The sequence below is a fragment of the Pongo abelii genome, chromosome 11 (genome assembly GCF_028885655.2).
Source record: "Pongo abelii isolate AG06213 chromosome 11, NHGRI_mPonAbe1-v2.0_pri, whole genome shotgun sequence".
Classification (NCBI taxonomy): Eukaryota; Metazoa; Chordata; class Mammalia; order Primates; family Hominidae; genus Pongo; species Pongo abelii.
This window is the reverse complement of record NC_071996.2, coordinates 37,618,950-37,640,970: the sequence shown is the minus strand read 5'-3', so window position 1 is coordinate 37,640,970 and position 22,021 is coordinate 37,618,950. Positions and strand designations below refer to the sequence as shown.

General features: G+C 37.6%; 1 protein-coding gene across 15 annotated transcripts in view; it reads left to right on the top strand.

The window, feature by feature from the left end:
• Positions 1 to 22,021, top strand: part of ZRANB3 (zinc finger RANBP2-type containing 3) — a 332,321-nt gene that overhangs the window by 166,775 nt on the left and 143,525 nt on the right. For 11 of the 15 annotated variants that reach the window (XM_054549309.2, XM_054549308.2, XM_054549315.2 and 8 more), the window contains 3 exons: positions 4,267 to 4,445; positions 7,711 to 7,942; positions 12,292 to 12,377. In XM_054549309.2, coding sequence (XP_054405284.1) covers positions 4,267 to 4,445; positions 7,711 to 7,942; positions 12,292 to 12,377 — 497 coding nt within the window. Of the gene's footprint in view, positions 1 to 4,266; positions 4,446 to 7,710; positions 7,943 to 10,340; positions 10,438 to 12,291; positions 12,378 to 22,021 lie in introns of those variants that run through there. The other 4 variants (XM_054549319.2, XM_024243807.3, XM_054549321.2 and 1 more) reach the window with 4 other exon arrangements.

Sequence of the window (22,021 nt, the reverse complement as noted above, 5' to 3'; positions counted from 1 at the left end):
TTAACCTAACCCGAGAAGATAATACTACCCAAAGCTTCTATGAATTTTTTACTCATGATATCTGGTGTTAAATTAGAAAATATGAGGGATCCTGAAAAACTGGTACCAAAAGGAAAAGGAAATAGAGCCCACACGAGATCAGATGTTGGTATCAGAGAGAGACTTTAAAATAACTTATTTTTTTGGCTGGGCACGGTGGCACACACCTGCAATCCCAGCACTTTGGGAGGCTGAGGAAGGCAGATCACTTGAGGTCAAGAGTTTGAGAACAACCTGGTCAACATGGCAAAACCCTGTCTTGGCAAGGCACAGTGGCTCACGCCTGTAATCCAAGCACTTTGGGAGGCCGAGGCGGGTGGATCACCTGAGGTCAGGAGTTTGAGACCAGCCTGGCCAACATGGGGAAACCCTGTCTCTACTAAAAATACAAAAGTTAGCTGGGAGTGGTGGCATGCACCTGTAATCCCAGCTACTCGGGAGGCTGAGGCAGGAGAATCGCTTGGACCCAGGAGGCAGACGTTGCAATGAGCCGAGATCGTGCCGCTGCACTCCAGCCTGGGTGACAGAGCAAGACTCCGTTTCAAGAAAAAAAAAAAAACAAAAAACCCTGTCTCTACTAAAAATAACAAAAATTAGCCAGGCATGGTGGCACTCGCCTGTAGTGCCCAGGTACTCAGGAGGCTAAGGCACGAGAATCGCTTGAACCCAGGAGGTAGAGGTAGTTGCAATGAGCCAAGATCATGCCACTACATTCCACCCTTGGTGACAGAGTGAGACTGTCTCAAATATAAAACAACAACATCATCAAGAAAATCAGCAAAAAGGTGGACAAAAAGACATTTCAAAGGAGAATGTAATCTATTAAAAAGAATGTAATAGATTGTAAAAAATGTAATTAATAGAATGTAATCTATTAGGCCGGGCATGGCGGCCCTCGCCTGTAATCCCAGCACTTTGGAAGGCTAAGGTAGGTGGATCACTTGAGCTCAGGAGTTCAAGACCAGCCTGGCCAAAAAGTACCAAAAAAAATAGCTGGGCATGGTGGCACATGCCTGGAGTCCTGGCTACCCAGGGGGCTGAGCTAGGAGGATTGCTTGAGCCCAGATCGAGGCTGCAGTGAGCCATGATTTCGCCACTGCCCTCCAGCCACAGCAAGACCCTATCTAAAAAACAAACAAACAAAAAAAACCCCAAGAATTTTTAATGTGTTAGAACAACAACAACAAAAACAGATTCTAATGGACATTTTAGAACTGAAAAATAACATCTGGAGTTAATTCTAGTAGATTTAATAGATTAGATACAAGAATACAGAATTAGAGAACTAGAAGACAAACATATTCAAACTTCTAATCAAATTAACTTCCCGGCATATCAGGATTCTTCTTATTCTTACCCATACTTATGCTAGTTTCCCTTTTGTTCTCCTGTCGTCAAACTAAAACTTCTTTTTCTTATTTTTTCTTTAAAAATATTTATTTGATAAATAAAAATTATATATATTTATGGTGTACATTATGTTGTTTTGAAATATATATACATTGTAGAATAGCTACATTGAGCTAATTAACATATGCATTACTTCACATGCTTTTTTGTGATGGGAACACTTAAAATCTACTCTCTTTGCAATTTTTAAGAATGTAGTATGTTGTTATTAACTGTAGTTACTCTGTTGGACAATATATCTCTTCACCTTATTCCTTCTATCTGACTGAAATTTTGCTGTTTTTTTTTAATTCTACCTATTGTTTCAAGTCCCAATTCTATGTATCCTATTGAAGGCTTACATACCTGATCTCAGTAGACAAGATGAGGAAATTTTGAGGAGTGGCGGTCTTTGGGAGAGAGTTGTCTGGCAAGCCAACACAGAACACTGTTAGTCATACATGAAGTGCAAAATGTATACATAGACAGGTGACTGGCACCAAGTAAATTTAGCAGCAAGAAGCTGAGGTTCTAGTGATAGAATCTGGGTTGCAGAGAGAGAATTCTGCTTTCCAGAAAATCAGGGAAGCAAAACAGATCCTATTTCCAGATAATTGAAATTAAGAAAATGTGTTATGAAATCATGGCAGGAAACAAAACCAAAGACCCCTAACCATAGCACAAAGTTAGTGTTATTGTCCACACACAAAAAATAGGGCCAAGCCTCAGTTCCTGGAAGTCTGTTTTTGGCAGAGTTGTTGAGGCGGGGAAATGGCACACTGAATAACTCTAGCCAGGTAAAGATCTGTAATTGTTGGCCGGGTGCAATCCCAGCACTTTGGGAGGCCGAGGTGAGCGGATCACCTGAGGTCGGGAGTTTGAGACCAGCCTGACCAACATGGAGAAACCCCGTCTCTACTAAAAATATAAAATTAGCCAGGCGTGGTGGCGCATGCCACCTCAGCTACTCCAGAGGCTGAGGCAAGATAATGGCTTGAACCTGGGAAGCGGAGATTGCTCTGAGCCGAGATCGTGCTATTGCACTCCAGCCTGGGCAACAAGAGTGAAACTCCGTCTTAAAAAAAAAAAAAAAAAAAAAGATCTGTGATTGTTAAAGTTCTGCTGTATTGGAACCAAGTTGTTCCCAGAATCCAGTGATGTTTGAGTGGCTTCTGGTATGAAAATTGGAGGGCTTTGAAGACACGGAAACACACTAATTATTATCCAACGAATGTATAAATATAACTTTGCATGAATTCTAAGATTGCTTTTTTGTTGTTAACAGGAGCAGTTAAAAGAAAAACACATAAACAAAATAATAAAGTTTTCTCAATGGAAACTTGCTTAAAATCCAAAATCTGCTCTTTTCTCATTTCTTTAGTTTTGCTCAGCATTTAAAATTCATTTTTAAACTCTTTGTTTTCAGTTTCTGCATTTTTCTTTTTTCTCTTTGTATAGTCTGGTAAACAGGGCCTGTCTTTTAGTCTCTCTTTCCCATTGTTTGCCATAGTTACTACTAAAAAAGTAAGGATTATTGAGGTATAATTCGCACTTTTATGTAAATTCACCCATTTTTAGTGTACAATTCTATGAGTTCTAAAAAATGCATACGGTTATGTAACAGCCAGTAACATCAAGGTGTAGACCGACTCCATTCCTGAAAGTTCCCTCATGCTATTCCCCTCCCCAACCTCCAGCCCCTGGCAACCACAGATATACTATGGCTCCCTTTTGTTTTACTTTCCAGAATGAGACATATAAATGGAATCATATAGTATGTAGATTTTGAATCTGGCTTCTTTTGCTTACCGAAATGCATTTTAGATCTATTCACGTCGTGTAGAGCATGAGTTCATTCTTTTTTTTATTACCAAATAGTACTCCATTGTATGAAAATGACATCATTTGATTATTCATGCACAGGTGAAGTACGTTTGAGTTACATCCAGTTTCTGGCTATTTTGAACAAAAACACTATAAATATTCACTAAGTGACTACTTTTTAAATTGGAACAGTTTAGAAGTCAGGCATTGTGACAGTGTGGATACAAATCAAGTGGGAAGACACCTGAGACCTGGGATCTCATACAAGTTTTGCATCAGCCAGCTGTGATTTAAATAATTTAACTTCTCTATGTCTGCTTGTTTTGTAAAATGTGCATCATTCAGGACTTACTCTAGTTTTGAAATAACATGGTTTTGTGCTGTTAAGACATTTATTATTGTCTAAGAGGAGAGACTATAAATGGTTACATACATTTTATAAAACTAATTATATAATATCAACATAATATTTAACCTTAGGAGTAATTTTGTCTCTTTAAGTTCAATCATGAATAGTTTGAATATAATATGATTTGCTTAATGAATTTTACAGGTCCTTATTATCTCAAACTTTTTACTAACTGTATAATCCAACTAATTTTACAATGGAAAATTATTTTGATAATACATTTTTTTTTAGACAGCCTTACTCTGTCACCCAGGCCAGAGTGTAGTGGTTCATTCTAGGCTCACTGTAGCGTCAACCTCCTGGGTTCAAGCAATCCTCCCACTTCAGCCTCCGAGTAGCTGGAACTACAGGTGTGTCCTACCATGCCCAGCTAATTTTTTGTACCTTTTTTTATAGAGACAAGGTTTCACCATGTTGGCCAGGCTGGTCTCGAACTCCTGGGCTCAAGCGATCCACCTACGTCAGCCTCCCAAAGTGCTGGGATTACAGTCATGAGCCATCACACCCAGCTAATAATACTCTTAAATAAAATGTTTGATAAATATTTTCTTTTAAAATATTTTAGGCTCTATTATTAATTAACATTTATTTATTTTTTAATTTAGATGGGTCTAGGAAAGACAATCCAGGCAATTGGAATTGCTTACTTCTATAAAGAGGAATGGCCTCTGTTAATAGTGGTCCCTTCGTCTCTGAGGTACCCTTGGACAGAAGAAATCGAAAAATGGATCCCAGAGCTAAGTCCAGAAGAAATCAGTGTTATTCAGAATAAAACTGATGTTAGGTAAGAACAACTGTTTAATATTTAAGGAGAAAAGTCTTCCTTGTGTGTACCTGGTATATGTTCATGTTTTAGAATGCAATATCACCTATAGATCATAATTTAGAAGTGGAGTAAGTAGTATGGAGAATTTTATTTTACATTTTAAAATATGAATTATTTATCTAAAACCCAACAGTATATTTTATTTCTAAGTTCCTTTATGGTATATTTTTAAAGTAAATGTAAAATACGTATACTTTTAAAGATATATATGTAGTATATCTACTTTATATCTACCTTAAACATATTTGAAACCATCTTAAGGTTCAAAAATAAATCTCACAACTTTTCATTGATTGACTTGAAGCTTTGTGATCGTTTATTATCAGCAACTTTAGTGGGTTTTGCTTTCCAATTTGTTAATTAATATGCAAGTTTTGTGCGTGACTCATTAGTAAGTTTGATTTTCCTGATTTATAATTTTAATATTTTATATCTTGAAAATATTTGCTTTGTGTTTATTTGAAGCTCTCACTCTAAAATCTGTTATAGTGTTGTTAGTATTTTTTTCCTCATTTTGCTTTCTAGCAATTAGAATAAGACAATCAGTTTGAGTATTGATGAGTTATTACATGGAATGTGTAGGTGATTCATACAAATTATGTCTCCAGAGGTTCAAAGTTATCTATTTCTGAATCTTAAATGAAAAGCAGTACAGTACATCTACTGAAATAAATATCTGTTAATACTTAGATTTTTAAATTTTGGTATTATTGTACTGTATTGTATTCTCTAAGACTGTTAACATAAAAGGTATATTTAAAAATAAAATTGTCTTATGAATGTGGAAGGAGGAAACACAAAATGCATGGAGGGCCTTTTCACTTGCAACCTTGAAATGCTAATTCAGTAGAATATATCTTTATGGGCCCAAGAAAATCTGGACTCTATTTACATGGTTAAAATGGAAAAACTGCTATCTTATCCTAATTATTATAAATAAATCTCCTCTCCAATAAAACTGAATGAAATTGAAAAGACTTACAAATTTAGAGAATGTAGAATTTTTTTAAGGCCTCCGTAACCATCATCTGTTTGGTATACCTTATTTATTTAATTTAATTAATTAATTTTTTTTTTTTTTGGAGATGGAGTGTCACTCTGTTGCCCAGGCTGGAATGCAGTGGCACCATGTCGGCTCACTGCAACCTCTGCGTCCTGGGTTCAAGGGATTCTCTTACCTCAGCCTCCCGAGTAGCTGGGATTACAGGCACCACCACCACACCTGGCTGACTTTTTTTATTTTTAGCAGAGACAGGGTTTCACCATGTTGGTCAGGCTAGTCCCAAACTCCTGATCTCAGGTGATCCACCCACCTCAGCCTCCCAAAGTGCTGGGATTACAGGCGTGAGCCACTGCACCTGGCTGATAAACCTTATTTAAATGTTCACATTTAAATTTTCTTAAAATGACTCTTCTGTCATCTTTTATAGCCAATAGGGCATCTAGTTTTTATATTATTTTGAAAATACACTCTTGCAGTTAAATGGTGGATAATATATTTATTTGAATAGTATTTGGGATATGTTAGATAGGACTACAACTCCAGAGTATAAGTTTCCTGGAGGATGTTAGTTAAGGACAGAAAAACTACCCAGTGTCTTCCACGTACTTAAAGAAACAGGTTTAGGTGTATACCAATATGTCCACCACAAATACATATACTTTCCTTCTGGCTTATATCAGTTATGCCTGGACTGTTTACTAGTCAAGACATGGTAGGATAGAAGCTACAGACTGCTGCAGTGGCCTTTGAAGCCAGTCTCCTATATGTTGCTCTCAGTATACCTAAGTTAGTTAGTAATATTAAATAACCTATTACTTTTCTTCTTCAGGCTCTTCTGGTGTTTGAATACAGTGAAAAAATTATAGGTCTCGGCCGGGCACGGTGGCTCATGCCTGTAATCCCAGCACTTTGGGAGGCCAGGGCGGGTGGATCACGAGGTCAGAAGATCGAGACCATCCTGGCTAAAACGGTGAAACCCCGTCTCTACTAAAAATACAAATAATTAGCCAGGCGTGGTGACGGGCACCTGTAGTCCCAGCTACTCGGGAGGCTGAGACAGGAGAATGGCATTAACCTGGGAGGCAGAGCTTGCAGTGAGCCAAGATCATGTCACTGCACTCCAGCCTGGGCAACAGAGTGAGACTCTGTCTAAAAAAAAAAGAAAAAAAAAAGAAAATTATAGGTCTCTGTATTAAGTAGATTAATCCAGGGCTTAAAATGCAGTAGCCATAGTGGTTCTGGCTGCTTAGGAGTGCTACCTTTTCTGTTAGAGGATAGAGAATTGCAGAAGACTGGCTCTGTCCTGTATTTTTTTCTGGTGATATAGAAAATGCAAAAGTGACATGTCTTAGTATTATTGAATTTATTTGTCTAATTATTTCATTCTACAAACTTTATTTGGGATCATAGCACTGTGTATGAATACTACTAAAAGATGAATAAGACACATTCCCTGCCCTTACCAATCTCATGATATGGTAACAGACATAAATATGTAAATGAATAATTTATTGACAGCAAGATACAGAATATTACAGATGTGTGAATTACAGAAATCTAAAGATCAGGGATCATTTTAGCTCAATGGTTCTTGATGTGAGGTGGTACCCGCTTCTTCTAACCACACTTCACATTTTATCACCTCAGGTCCAGGAAGCTTTTTGTTGTCACAGTGACTCGGACTCCACTGTCCTTTAATGGGTAGGACCAGGAAATGAAGCTCTGCAGTGCACTGAACAGCCCTGTAAGTCCGTTCTGCTACTGGTATTTTGAGCAGGAGGGCCTGTTCAGTGCACCGCAGAACTTCACTTAGTCCTGCTCAAAATACCAGTAGCATCGGATTGAAAAACTGCTATCCTATTTGTGTGAAAGTTTCATTGAAGAGTCAACTAATATTTAAGTATCCATTTTATGCATGATCCTGGGTGCATAGAAGCAAATATTGTCAGAAAGTAATGTGGCTTGCTGGATGTGAAAATCTTTCAAAGATCATTTAACTAAAATTTTGGTTTTGGTTAACCAAAACTGTAAATTTTGGATCCTGGTTTATTACATTTGAGGATTGTGAAATCTTAAGAGTTTCAGTAGTAGTACCATCTCCTTTTATTTTTCCTCTATTCTTCTTTCTTCTCTTCTGTATTTTTTCCCAAGAGAGTTGTATTGTTTATGATAACGTCATTACTGAGATATTTTTTTAAGTACATGGATTTTCTTTTCTAGGAGAATATCGACCAGTAAAGTGACAGTTCTGGGTTATGGTCTCTTAACCACAGATGCAAAGACTTTGATAGATGCCCTGAATAATCAGAACTTCAAAGTAGTTATAGTGGATGAATCACACTACATGAAATCCAGAAATGCAACTCGCAGCAGGATTTTATTGCCAATAGTACAGAAAGCCAGACGAGCCATTCTTCTTACAGGAACACCAGCTTTAGGAAGGCCTGAAGAGGTATTACAATCCTTATACTTAGAACTTAAAAGAAGAGAAGGGGGGTGAGAGGGGTATTGAATCAACCACCTGTTTTGCAATTTTTAATTTCAAATTGGATGCCTCAAATGCTGGAGGAGTACATTGGGAATTTCTAGATAGTACGTATGTTTTATCATGGCTATTTTAATCTATTTACATTTAAGCCTTAGCCAAGCTTGTAGGTATGTATAAAACATAGCTTTTACCTTTATTATAAGGCTTCCATATTTAGTACAACTTTATAATATTCTTCACAGTGTGTTCCTGAGGTTCTTCTATGGTCTTAATCTTCATTTATCCTATCTACTTTACATTGTAAGCTTCTTAGGATTGGGACTGAATCTACCTTATTTCTTTTACACCGCATTTCAGAGCTTCTCTCTGTTCTTTCACTTTAAGAGTCACATTTGGGAAAGTAAAGAGAAACTAAAATTTATGTGCAGACCCGATAAGGTATCTGCTTAGAATGAAAGAATAAGGCATGTGTTTGATACCCCATTTAGCTTTTGCTACTCTAAGAGATGGGTAGTACGTGGAGTGGTTAAAGGGTTAGGAAGAAGACGTGATGGAAGAAATGTCTGTAAGGTTTAGTGTTGTTTAAGGAGGCTCTGTTTACTAATGAACACTGAATCTTAGAAAAACATGGGCTGTCATGTAGGGTTGCTGGGAGAATTAAAGGTAATACTGCTTTGAAAGTTCCTCACCCTGTGCCTTGTCACATAGTAAGCACTCAACATATGGTAGCCAATATTATATTAATTTTTGAGCCAAGCCTGGGTGACAGCTATTATCATTGCCCTGTCTAACAGTATTACCTAAGCTCTGCTTTTCAATTCTATCCTGGAAATCTTGTGAGATACATATAAAAGTACATAGATAGTGATGATAAAATGCTTAATTTTACCTTTTATAGTTTTTACTTTTGGATACCCACTGACAGTGCTGTAGCTCCAAGTAATTGACATTATGTCCGCAAATTATGTCAATGAATAATAGGGGTGATGATATACTTAAAAAAAATCATGAAACGTATCCTTCAAGATACTCAGTCCTACTGAGTCCAGCGAGTCGGCTGGACTCAGTAGCTCATGCCTGTAATCCCAGCACTTTGGGAAGCCGAGGTGAGTGGATCACTTGAGGCCAGGAGTTCAAGACCAGCCTGGCCAACATGGTAAAACCCCATCTTTACTAAAAACACAAAAATTAGCTGGGCATGGTGGCCTGTGCCTGTAGTTTAGCTACCCGGGAGGCTGAGGCAGGAAAATCACTTGAACCCAGGAGGCAGAGGTTGCAGTGAGCTGAGATCTCACCATTGCACTCCAGTCTGGGCGACAGAGTGAGACTCTGTCTCAAAAATAAAAGAGAGTATACAAAAGATACGTACGTTTCAAATGATAATAATAAAATGAGTACTCATCTACTTATAATGGAGCATAAGAAATAGAACATTAACAGTACAGCAGTGGCTCTTACGTCCTACTCTGATCACATGTCAGTACTTTTCACTCTTCACCTATGGTAGCCACTATTCAAAGCAAGGGTAAATACCAATTTTGTGGGTTCTGATGATTGTATAATTTGTGTTTGGGATTTTTTTCTAAGAAAAAGAATATAAAATTAGAAATTCTAAGTTTGGAGTTTTGAAATTAGGAAGTGTGAGTTCTCTAATTTTGTTTTTCTTTCTTTCTTTTCTTTTCTTTTTTTTTTTTTTGAGACAGAGTCTCACTCTGTTGCCCAGGCTGGAGTGCAGTGGCATGATCTCGGCTCACAGCAACCTCTACATCCCAGGTTCAAGCAATTCTTCCGCCTCAGCCTCCCGAGTAGCTGGGATTGCAGGCGCATGCCACCACGCCCGGCACATTTTTGTATTTTGAGTAGAGACGGGATTTTACATGTTGGCCAGGCTGGTCTCAAACTCCTGGCCTCAAGTGATCTGCTCGTCTTAGCCTCCCAAAGTGCTGGGATTACAGGTTTGAGCCACCACACCCAGTCTATTTCCACTCTTATCTTTATTGTGACTTTCCTTCTATTTGCTGTGGGTTGTTTGCTCTTACTTTTTCAGTGTGTTAAAGTGAAAAATTAGGTTATTGTTTTGAGTTCTTCTTGTTTAACATAGTCATATGCAACTATTAATTTCCCTCTAAGCACTATTTTTGCTGCAACTCATGTTTTGGTATGTTGTGTTCTCAATTTCCTTTATCTCAAAATGTTCTCTAATTTCCTTTGTGATTTCTTCTTTGGCCCATTGGTTATTTCTGAATATGTTGTCATATTAAACGGATATAAAGCACTGAAGTCACTTTAGAAAAATTTAGGAGTTACTTAAAACGTTACTGTATGACCCAACGATTTTATTCTTAGGTATATACCCAAGAGAACTGAAAACAGGCCAGGAGCAATGGCTCACGCCTGTGATCCCAGCACTTTGGGAGGCCGAGGCGGGCAGATCACGAGGTCAGGAGATCAAGACCAAGGTGAAACCCCGTCTCTACTAAAAAATACAAAAAAATTAGCCAGGCGCGGTGGTGGGCACCTGTAGTCCCAGCTACTCGGGAGGCTGAGGCAAGAGAATGGCGTGAACCCAGGAGGCGGAGCTTGCAGTGAGCCGAGATCGCACCACTGCACTCCAGCCTGGGCGACAGAGTGAGACTCCGTCTCAAAAAAAAAAAGAGAACTGAAAACAAATTCTCACCAAAAATTATATACTCATGTGTATAGTTACATAGTAGCATTATTCATGATATTCAAAAAGTGGAAACAAGTAAAATGCCCATCAGCTGATGAATGTATAAACAAATGTGATATAGCCATACAATGGAATTATTTGGACCTAAAGAGGAATGAAAATACTATACGTGTTACAACATGAATTAACTTTGAAAGCACTATGCTGGGTGAAATAAACCAGATACAAAAGGCTACATATTGTATAATTCTATTTATATGAAATGCCCAGAATAGGCAAATTCATAGAGACAGAAAGTGGGTTAGTAGTTGGCAGGATTGGAAGAGAGGAGAAATAGGCAGTGACTACTAATGGGTGTGGAGGTTTTTTGGGGGGTGATAAAAATATTATAGAATTAGTCATGATTGGTGCACAACTATATGAATCTATTGAAAGCCACTGAATTATGTTCTTTCAAAATTTGAATAGTATATGAATTACATGTCACAATAAAGCTGTTGGTTTTTAAAAATATATTAAAATAACAGTGAGACAGTCCTATGTGTAGCCTATCAGAGCTGTAAAAATGAAAAGATTTCATGATACTATTGATGGGAGTGTAAATTGGGATAATCTTCTTACTGGGCAACATGGTCACATTATCAAACTTTAAAACAGCATATACCTTAGAATCAGCTATTCCATTTCTAAATATAATCCTACATCACCTCTAATAGAAATGCAAATGGATGGATGAATGAATGGATGGATGGATGGATGGATAGATAGATGATTAATAGATACAGATATAAATATATGTACTATACCTATATATTCATATATATATATACACACACAGTTATATGAAGTTGTTAATATTAGTAACTTCATAAAAGCTAGAAATAGGCTGGGCGTGGTGGCTCATGCCTGTAATCCCAGCACTTTGGGAGGCCAAGGCGGGTGGATCACGAGGTCAGGAGATCAAGACCATCCTGGCTAACAAGGTGAAACCCCGTCTCTACTAAAAATACAAAAACAAAATTAGCCGGGCATGGTGGTGGGCGTCTGTAGTCCCAGCTACTTGGGAGGCTGAGGCGAGAGAATGGCGTGAACCCTGGAGGCAGAGCTTGCAGTAAGCCAAGATCACGCCACTGCACTCCAGCCTGGGCGACAGAGTGAGACTCTGTCTCAAAAAAAAAAAAAAAAAAAAGCTAGAAATAGCCTGTATGTCCAATATCAGGAGTCTGTTTAAATCTTTTACAGTACATCTACATCATAATGGGTTGCTATTCAGTTTTTAAGCAGTGCATTATTATTATATTGTCTATATAAGGTTTTAAAACTAAATAAAAATAGACACGTGTAATTTAAGTGTCTGAGACATGTTTTATGGGACAAAATTCTAGTGTAACAATATATATGATATGATCCTCCTTATGTGAATAAAAGCATAAACATATGCTTATATTAACATAGAAAAATGTATAAATGTATGTTTATACAACAGATAACAGTTATCCCTGATGAATAGTAGTGAGGGGATTTGAGGAAGAAAGAGTTGGATTTTCTTTTATACTTCCTAATATTTTGTTAAATGGTTTTATCATTGTAATAATTTACTTGAAAATATTACAACATACTACAAACTCTTGTATTATTATAGCTTTTTATGCAGATTGAAGCTCTCTTTCCACAAAAATTTGGAAGATGGACCGACTATGCAAAAAGATACTGTAATGCACGCATCAGGTAAGTTAAACTATTTTCCGTAAACTTTTTCCTCACATGTTTACTGTGAACATTGCTTTATTAATCATTCTTTTTTTTTTTGAGACAGAGTCTCACTCCTATCGCCCAGGCTGGAGCGCAGTGGCACCATCTTGGCTCACTACAATCTCTGCCTCCTGGGTTCAATCAATTCTTCTGCCTTAGCCTCCTGAGTAGCTGGGATTACAGGCATGTGCCACCATGCCCGGCTAATTTTTTTGTATTTTTAATAGAGATGGGGTTTCACCATGTTGGTCAGGCTGGTCTTGAACTCCTGACCTCGGGTTATTAATCATTCTTTATTCCAGTGTTTTACAAACTTGTGGTAGCTATGAAATAATTGGTGGATTATTATACATATAGGTGGATGACCTATATGTAAAATAAATAAAAGTAATACATAATGGCAAAGTTCTCCTTTGTTTTTATTTTTTACTTTCTACTTTTTATTTTTGAAATTATTTATTTTTATTGGCTAGATTTACATGTAAATTATACAAAAGTAAAAACTAAGTGTTTCTTCCACTCTTGTCTCTCAGCAAACCATTTCCCTTCCCATGTAACCAGTGTTGGCACTTTATTGTGTATCCTTCTGAAGAGACCCTTTAGGTGAACAAGCATGTATGATTACATGTGTATAATATTATTTCATTTTATTTCAACATATATAGCACAATTTTTGTGCATTATTCTGCAGTTTGCTTTCTTCATCTAGTATGTATTGTAGATCTCTCCATATCAGTTACTCAAAGAGCTTTGATATTCATTTTATTTTATCATATTTTTTTCAGACGGAGTCTCGCTCCGTTACCCAGGCTGGATGGAGTGCAGTGGTACAATCTCGGCTCACTGCAACCTCCACTTCTGATGTTCAAGCAATTCTCCTGCCTCAGCCTCCTGAGTAGCTGAGATTACAGGCATGCGCAACCATGCCCGGCTAATTTTTGTTATTTTTACTAGAGATGGGGTTTCACCATGTTGGCCAGGCTGGTCTCGAACTCCTGACCTCAGGTGATTTGCCTGCCTTGGCCTCCCGAAGTTCTGGGATTACAGGCTTGAGCCACCACGCCCAGCCTGTTATTCATTTTAAATGCTGCATCTATTCTACCATTTAGAATTTATTTATGCAGTCTACTCTTATTGGACGTTTGTAGTATATATAGCTGTGCATACAATGCAGCAATGAATATCTTTGCACATGTTGAGAGGTAGTATTTTATAGTTCTGAAGAGCATGGAAATTTAGAGCTAGACCACCTGTGTTTTCTTTTCACGTCTACTATTGCCGAACGCTTCGTTTTAGAAAAGTAACTTTATCTCCTCATACCTCAGTTTCTTCAGCTCAAAAAAAATGGCAAATTATTATGCCTGCCTTGGAGAGTTATTATGAGACTTATATTAACTAATATTTCTAAAGTGCTTGAACAGTGACCATACATAGGGAGTACTTGATAATTGTTAGCTATTTTAGTATTTCATGCCATATGCATAGGGGAAAAATCTAAGATAAAGTTATAGAAGTGAAATTTCTAGTTTAAAGGGCATGTGCATTTTTATATTATTAGATTTTTCCAAATCATACTTTACGGAAGGTATAGCTTTTTATATTTCCACCAGCCTTGTGTCAGATTGTTTCTTTTTCCGTACTTTTCAAACATAGTGAAATGTAAATTATTTTATTCTTGCCAATGTGAACTGATAGTAGCTTGTGACATTTGCCCATTATGTCATTAAATGCATTTGAGCATTATTTTTTCACACATATGAGTAATTTGTACTTTTTTTCTGTCAGTTGTCTATGTGTGCTGTTTGCCCTTCTGTCTACTAAATGTATTGACTTTTTTCTTGATATGCTGAAAATCTTTGTCTATTACAAAAATAATCTCTTTATATGTGATATGAGTCTCTCATGTTTTGTTTCCCAATGCATTTTTTTTTATAATTCCTTTAGATAACACCACATGGTCATGGTTTTCTGATGCTTTTTAAAGGGCTCCAAAGTACAAAGATAGAATTCTTCTGAATTGTTTGTATGAAGTCAGTCTAACACTTAATACCAAAATCAGACAAGATAGCACAAAAAATGAAAACGAGACTACAAATGCAGAAATCCTCAATATTAATAGATTAATGAAATCCAGAAACTCATTAAAAACCTAATATATTGATTTATGCAAATGGCATTCACATTAGGAATTCAAGGAAAGTTGAATATCAAGAAAGACATAAATATAATTCACCATATTAATAATGACAAAGAGAAACCTCATCATCTCTATATGTGCTGGAAGTCCTTAGGTAAAATATAGCATTTACCCTCCCTGTTTTTTTTTTTTTTTTTTGGGGAGACAGAGTCTCACTCTGTTGCCCAGGCTGGAGTGCAGTGGCACAGTCACGGCTCACTGCAACCTCTGCCTCCCGGGTTCAAGCAGTTCTCCTGCCTCAGCCTCCAAGTAGCTGGGACTACAACCGTGCGCTGCCATGCCCTGCTAATTTTTTTTTTTTTTTTTTTTTTTGTATTTTTAGTAGAGACAGGGTTTCGCCATATTGGCCAGGCTGGTCTCGAATTCCTGACCTCAGGTGATCCACCCGCCTCAGCCTCCCAAAGTGCTGGGATTACAGGCGTGAGCTACCATGCCCAGCCAACATTTACCCTTGATTACAGTTTTTAATAAATTTAGGGTATATGTGTATATGTGTGTCTTTACATATATATATAAGTGTATATATGTTTATGGGTGTCTTTCAATCCCAAAACACTACCACATGATATACTAAAATCCAGAAAAGGATGTTCACTATTACCACAGCTTACCTGTACTCTGGAGAACTGATAATTCCATTACTCAAAAGAGAAATAAGAGGATATGAGGCTAATTTTGTCAGGAAAAAATTTTTTTACTTAAAAAAAAAAAAAACAGGCATGGTAACTCACGCCTGTAATCCCGGCACTTTGGAAGGCCAAGGTAGGATGGTCACTTGAGCCCAGGAGTTTGACACTAGCCTAGGCAACGTAGTGAGACCCCATCTCTATTAAAAGAGGTAAACATTTTCAAGAAAGAAAAAATTATCATTTTTTACAGCTGTTGTTATTTATTTGGAAGACTGAGAATGAGCTGAAACATGTTCAAAACAAGAATAGATTAAGATATCCTAGCACAAAGTTACTATTAAAATGTCAGTTGTCAGCCGGGCGTGGTGGCTCACACCTATAATCCCAGCATTTTGGAAGGCCGAGGTGGGCAGATCACTATTGGGGGAACCAGCCCCCAATATTTCAATGTAGGTTCTTTTCTATTTTCCGTAAGTGTCGGCCGGTCTGAGAAATAAAGGGAAAGAGTACAAAAGAGAGAAATTTTAAAGCTGGGTGTCCAGGGGAGACATCACATGTTGGCAGGTTCTGTGATGCCTCCTGAGCCATAAAACCAGCAAGTTTTTATTAGCGATTTTCAAAGGGGAGGGAGTGTACGAATAGGGTGTGGGTCATAGAGATCACATGCTTCAAGGGCAATAAAATATCACAAGGCAAATGGGTAGGGCAAGGTCATAAGGCCAGGGTGAAACTAGAATTGCTGAGTAAGTTCATGTCCCACTGTGCACCCATTGTCTTTGATAAACATCTTAACAGGGTTCAAGAGCAGAGAACCAGTCTGACTAGAATTTGCCAGGCTGGAATTTCCTAATCCTAGTAAGCCTGGGGGCACTGCAGGAGACCAGGGCGTGTTTCATCCCTATCTACAACTGCATAAGGCAGACACTCCCAGAGCGGCCATTTTAGAGCACCCCCCCCGCCCCGCCCTGCCCTGCCCCGGGAATGCATTATTTTCCCAGGGCTGTTAATTATTAATATTCCTTACTGGGGAAAGAATTCAGCAATATTTCTCTTATCCATTTTCAGCAATAAGAGAAATACAGCTCTGTCCTGCCTGGCTCCCAAGCAGTCAGACCTAATGGTTATCTCCCTTGTTCCCTGAACATCGCTGTTATCCTGTTCTTTTTTCAAGGTGCCCAGATTTCATATTGTTCAAACACACATGCTCAGATAACGCAATCATCACAGGATCCTGAGGGGACATGCATGCTCAGTTTATGAAGATGATGGGATTAAGAGATTAAAGTAAACACAGGGATAGGAAATTATAAGAATATTGATTGGGGAAGTGATAAATGTCCATGAAATCTTCACAATTTATGTTCTTCTGTTGTGGCTTCAGCCGGTCCCTCCGTTTAGGGTCCCTGACTTCCTGCAACAGATCATGAGGTCCAGAGATCGAGACCATCCTGGCTAACACGATGAAACTCTGTCTCTACTAAAAAAAAAAACAAGAAAAAAAATTAGCCAGGCATGGTGGTGGGCACCTGTAGTCCCAGCTACTCTGAGGCAGGTGAATGGCGTGAACCTGGGAGGTGGAGCTTGCAGTGAGCCGAGATAGTGCCACTGCACTCCAGCCTGGGCAGCAGAGCAAGACTCCGTCTCAAAATAAATAAATAAATAAATAAATAAATATATAAATAAATAAATAGTCAGTTGTCTTTCTCTACACAAATAATAAATATTTCTAAAATACAATGAAAATAAAATATATAAGACTCAAGAATATTACTAAAGGACATATAAAAAGATAAATAAAAAGACACACTCCTATTTGATGAAAAGACTTGGTATTATAAAGATTTTACCGTTTTTTTTGAGATGGAATCTCACTCTGTTGACCAGCCTGGGGTGCAATGGTGCAGTCTTGGCTCATTGCAACCTCCGACTCCCAGGTTCAAGCAATTCTCCTGCCTCAGCCTCCCGAGTAGCTGGGATTACAGGCGCATGCCACCACAGCTGGCTAATTTTTGTATTTTTACAAAATACAAAAAATACATGGTTTCCCCATGTTGGCCAGGCTGGTCTTGAACTCCTGACCTCATGATCTGCCTGTCTCGGCCTCCCAAGTTGCTGGGATTACAGGTGTGAGCCACCACACCCGGCCAAGATTTTACTTTTTTCTGAATTTATTTGTAGATATAATATATTCAAATAAGAATATTTTTCTTGTAGATCCAGAAAATTGATTCTAAATATTATTTGAAAAAATAAATAAGCAACAATTGCCAAGAAAGTTATGAAAAACTAGAGTATTAAAAAAAGGGGGTTGGGCGTGGTAGCTCGTGCCTGTAATCCTAGCACTTTGAGAGGCCGAGCCAGGTAGATCACCTGAGGTCAGGAGTTCGAGATCAGTTTGGCCAACATGGTGAAACCCCATCTCTAATAAAAATACAAAAATTAGCTGGGCGTGGTGGTGGGCACCTGTAATCCCAGCTACTCAGGAGGCTGAGGCAGGAGAATCACTAGAACCCAGGAGGCGGAGGTTGTAGTGAGCTAAGATCGCGCCATTGCCCTCCAGCCTGGGCGACAAGAGCAAGACTCTGTCTTTATTAAAAAAAAAAGAAAAAAAAAGGGACAGGGATTCTTTCCCCTCTTCTTAACACAACAATAAATTCCAGATGAATAAAATATTTAAACATTATTAAATAAAACCCTAAATAAAACATAGAGTAATTCTTTTATAACTTTGTTTTAGGGAAGTCATAAAAAGGAATATATTTGATTGCGTAAGAATTTAAAAGGTATCACCCTTCTAGAAAATATATATAAAGTAAAAAATTTCTAATTAAGGAAAAATTATTTATGTGTTGCAAATTAAAGAGAAGGCTAATTTCAGCGACTGAGAAAAACGTGCAAAAAATGTAAACAAATAATTGATAGAAAAGAAAATACAAATAGGTTTTAACTGCATAAATCTAATTGATAAGAGGAATTTAAATTGAAACTACAATAAGACAAAGTTTTACTTATTACAGTTATAAAAATTATAACATTTAACAAAACAGTATGTCAATGAGCATATGAAGAAACAAACTGTCTTACATTGTTGAATGTTATGGCTATACCATCTGTTTTGGGGTTTTTTTTGAGACAGGGTCTTGCTTTGTCACCCAGGTTGGAGTGCAGTGGCACAATCATGGCTCAGTGCAGCCTCAACTGCCTTGGCTCAAGTGATCCTCCCACCTCAGTATCCCTAGTAGCTGGGACTACAGGGATGCACTACCACGTCTGGCTAATTCTTTGTGGTTTTTTTTGTTGTTTTTTTTTTTGAGACAGAGTCTTGCTCTGTCGCCCAGGCTGGAGTGCAGTGGCATGCTCACTGCAACCTCTGCCTCCCGGGCTCAAGCGATTCTCCTGCCTCAGCCTCCCAAGTAGCTGGGATTACAGGCATGCACCACCACACCCAGCTAATTTTTGTATTTTTAGTAGAGACGGGTTTTACCACATTGGCAAAGCTGTTCTCGAACTCCTGACCTCAGGTGATCCGCCCACCCTGGCCTCCCAAAGTGCTGGGATTACAGGCGTGAGCCACCACACCTGGCAATTAAAAAAATTTTTTTTGTAAAGACGGGGTGTCAGTATGTTGCCCAGCCTTGTCTGGAACTCTGGGCTTGAGCGATCCTCCCACCTCAGCATCCTTAAGTGCTGGAATTACAGTCATGAACCACCCTGCCTGGCCTATACCATCTATTGATAGAAATTTCACTATACCTACCAAACATTGAAAAGCCCATACATTAATTCTAGCAATTAAAATATAAGTTTATCTTACACTTGTTCATATATACTATTGTATGTAATTGTTCATGTATGTTCTTATACATGTGTTATTCACATATTAAATACACAACATATAGATATACACATACACATATATGCACATGTATGCAAAATTTAAATTGCATGTTTAGTAAATAATATATGATTGGATAACAACTAGTTGTAGAGAACTTACTGTAAATTATTGTACCTCCATACAGTGGAATACTGTGTAATCTTGATGCAACTCATTTCCAAGATACAGTGTTGAAAGAAAAGGAAATTACAGAAAATTGTGTTATCTTTTGTATTTTTTAAAATGTATATGTGTAAAACACACGCACTGATTTTCCCTGGATGTCTTGAAATTTTCAACATGGTAGCCTCTGATGCCCCTGACCCAACTGACAGTCTCTGAGACTTCTGTATAGAAGCCACACAGCACTTTGGAGTCCACTTTGCATGCTGTTAGTTTAACTGTTCAGCATAGTGTGATTACCCAGCTGGCTGGAGATTTATAACAAGATGCCAGTTTGCAGCGGCAAGTGATCAGTTTGATAGGGAACTTGACCTGCATTGTATTCCTCATTGGAGTGAGTTACTAGCTAGAAGCTCTTTGAGGGCAGAACACTTGTTTTTTCCAGTATTCTATTCCCAATGGCTAACACGGCACCTGGCACATGATATCCAATGTTTATTGAATTATTGAATACTGGATCTGGGTTTTTTTTTGTATGCTAGATCCATGTAATCTTCTTGACATGAATAACATCATTCATCTGCTAAATTCACAGATGTTGTCAAACTAATGGGGTTACTCATATAACTTAAAATTGCTCTGAAAATTGACATAGTATTAAAAAATACGCAGCACAGTCATCTTGGAGAAGCATTTCTTATACTTTAGATTTGGAGCTTCTGGAATAAAATGGCTGAACTAAGTGATTTGAATAATCTTTCCCAGCTCAAAGTTTGGTTTCTTCATATTGACTTTAAAAATCATGAGCAAAACAGGGATTCTTCTTGTATTAAGTGAAATACTAAGAGGAGTACTTACATAACTGACACTGTTACATTTATTTTACTACTTCTGTATAAAAGAAAAATGGAAAAACTAGTATAATTTGGCTACTTTCTATTAAGAATTTTAAAGTTAATATACTTTTGTGACTTGGACTGAGAGTTCTGTGATACAAAGTTCTTAGTTGTTTTTCTGGTAACTGGGGGCATAATTAATTTGCTAACATCAGTTTTGATTAAACTATAAATCCATTTAGATGCTAGTTTGACCAAAGTAATAACTCTTTAGTCTTTACCAAGTGATTTTTTCAACAGTGCATGGAAATGACTATAATGATTTTGCTACAGTGCCACAAATTAATATCCCTTCCGTCCACTAGGAAATCAACAGTAGCAAATGTAGTAAACACTGTAATTGCCTACCCTGTCTTCCTTCCAAACAGAGTTCTGATTTACTTCAGTTATATATACATATCTATAGAACTCTGGGGAAGTTGACTTTGTATCCTTTTTCCCTGGTGGATTCTGGTCATTCTAAGCCAGTTAACACACAGTATTCTTCAGATAACTATTATTGGTCTAGGGTTGGTCTTGTGCCAAGCATGCTGAAGAAAGGCTTTATTTCAAGGATGGAGGACAAGATAAGCATCTTAAGCTGAATATGAACAAAGAAGCATGTTGTCCTACCTGCTTCTGGTAGCTGTCTTCTGACCATGGTGGGTATCGGGTTTAGATGACGCAAGCTTTTTAATGACACAGTGACGAGGTGCAAGGAATACAAGAGTTGACCAATCCAGGAGCCTTCCTGGACTCTGAATTCCTTTTATTCACGTTGTAAAACATTTCTTTTTTTATTAAACAATCTTGATTGAGTTTCAGTTCCTTATAGCCAAAAACCATGGTTCTTGGCATGTCATTTCTAAATATTCATTTTGTTCCTATCATAGGTCTTTTTTTTCCATGATGCTAGGTATTGGTAGGAAGCCCTTAATTGTAATTCTTGCAGACTGTAAATGCCAAAAATTTGCCCACATAAAACAAACATACTTACCTGCATTTATCTTTTGGAGTCTGGAGCAACTTACATGGTCAATAAGCATTTCTTTTTTTGTTTCCTGACTAGAACTTGTCATATGACAACAGAAAGAGACAGTATACCTGTCTCTTTCTTACTTAATGTCTACCCTGTTTCATAAAAAAATTCATCTCTGTGAAATGCTTTATGATTGTGGAGGACATGTTCTGTTTTCTGGAGAAAGCCATTTCAAGATTAATATCATGCTTCTCAAAAGGCATTTTCTTTCAGGTTCCATTTCAGAAGTTTTATGTTATTCCTTTACTTCTTTACCTTGAAAGCGCTATGGTTCCATACATTCTAACTCAGCTCAAGTCACTTCCTGGCATTTTAAGTTAGTCTGTGGAGTGCTATATATTTTTCCATAATGTTTTGATTCTGTGAAGGTGTCATTTTCACACTATAATTTTGCAGAATGCAAATTTTGGTTAGTTATTCAGTTCTAGACCCATATTTTATATTTGAAATGTCATGACTGTATTCAAAATAAGTTAAGTGAAGCTTCAGCAAAAATATAATTTTGCTTTTATAAAGTGTATTAAATACCTAAGTAATGACAAACAGAAATGTACTAATGCAAATGTAGTTCAGGGATGAGAAGTTAGGGTATAGGTAACCAGCTACCTGGTTTGACTTGAGACATACAGCAGAAGTATTACTCAACCAGAACATCTCTTATCCAAAATGCCTTACATCATTCACTTTACAGGGTTATATTTAGAAGAAACTATAAATACAAATATGATTTGGAGAAGGCAACATAATCATTTGTCAACCATTAGCACGTTGAATGATCAATTGTTAAAGCTAAAAGACTTTGGAGATCACCCAGTTCCCCTCTGTCATTTTATAAGCACTTGGTGAGTTTAAATGGCTTGCTCTATCTCACTTCCTTTTA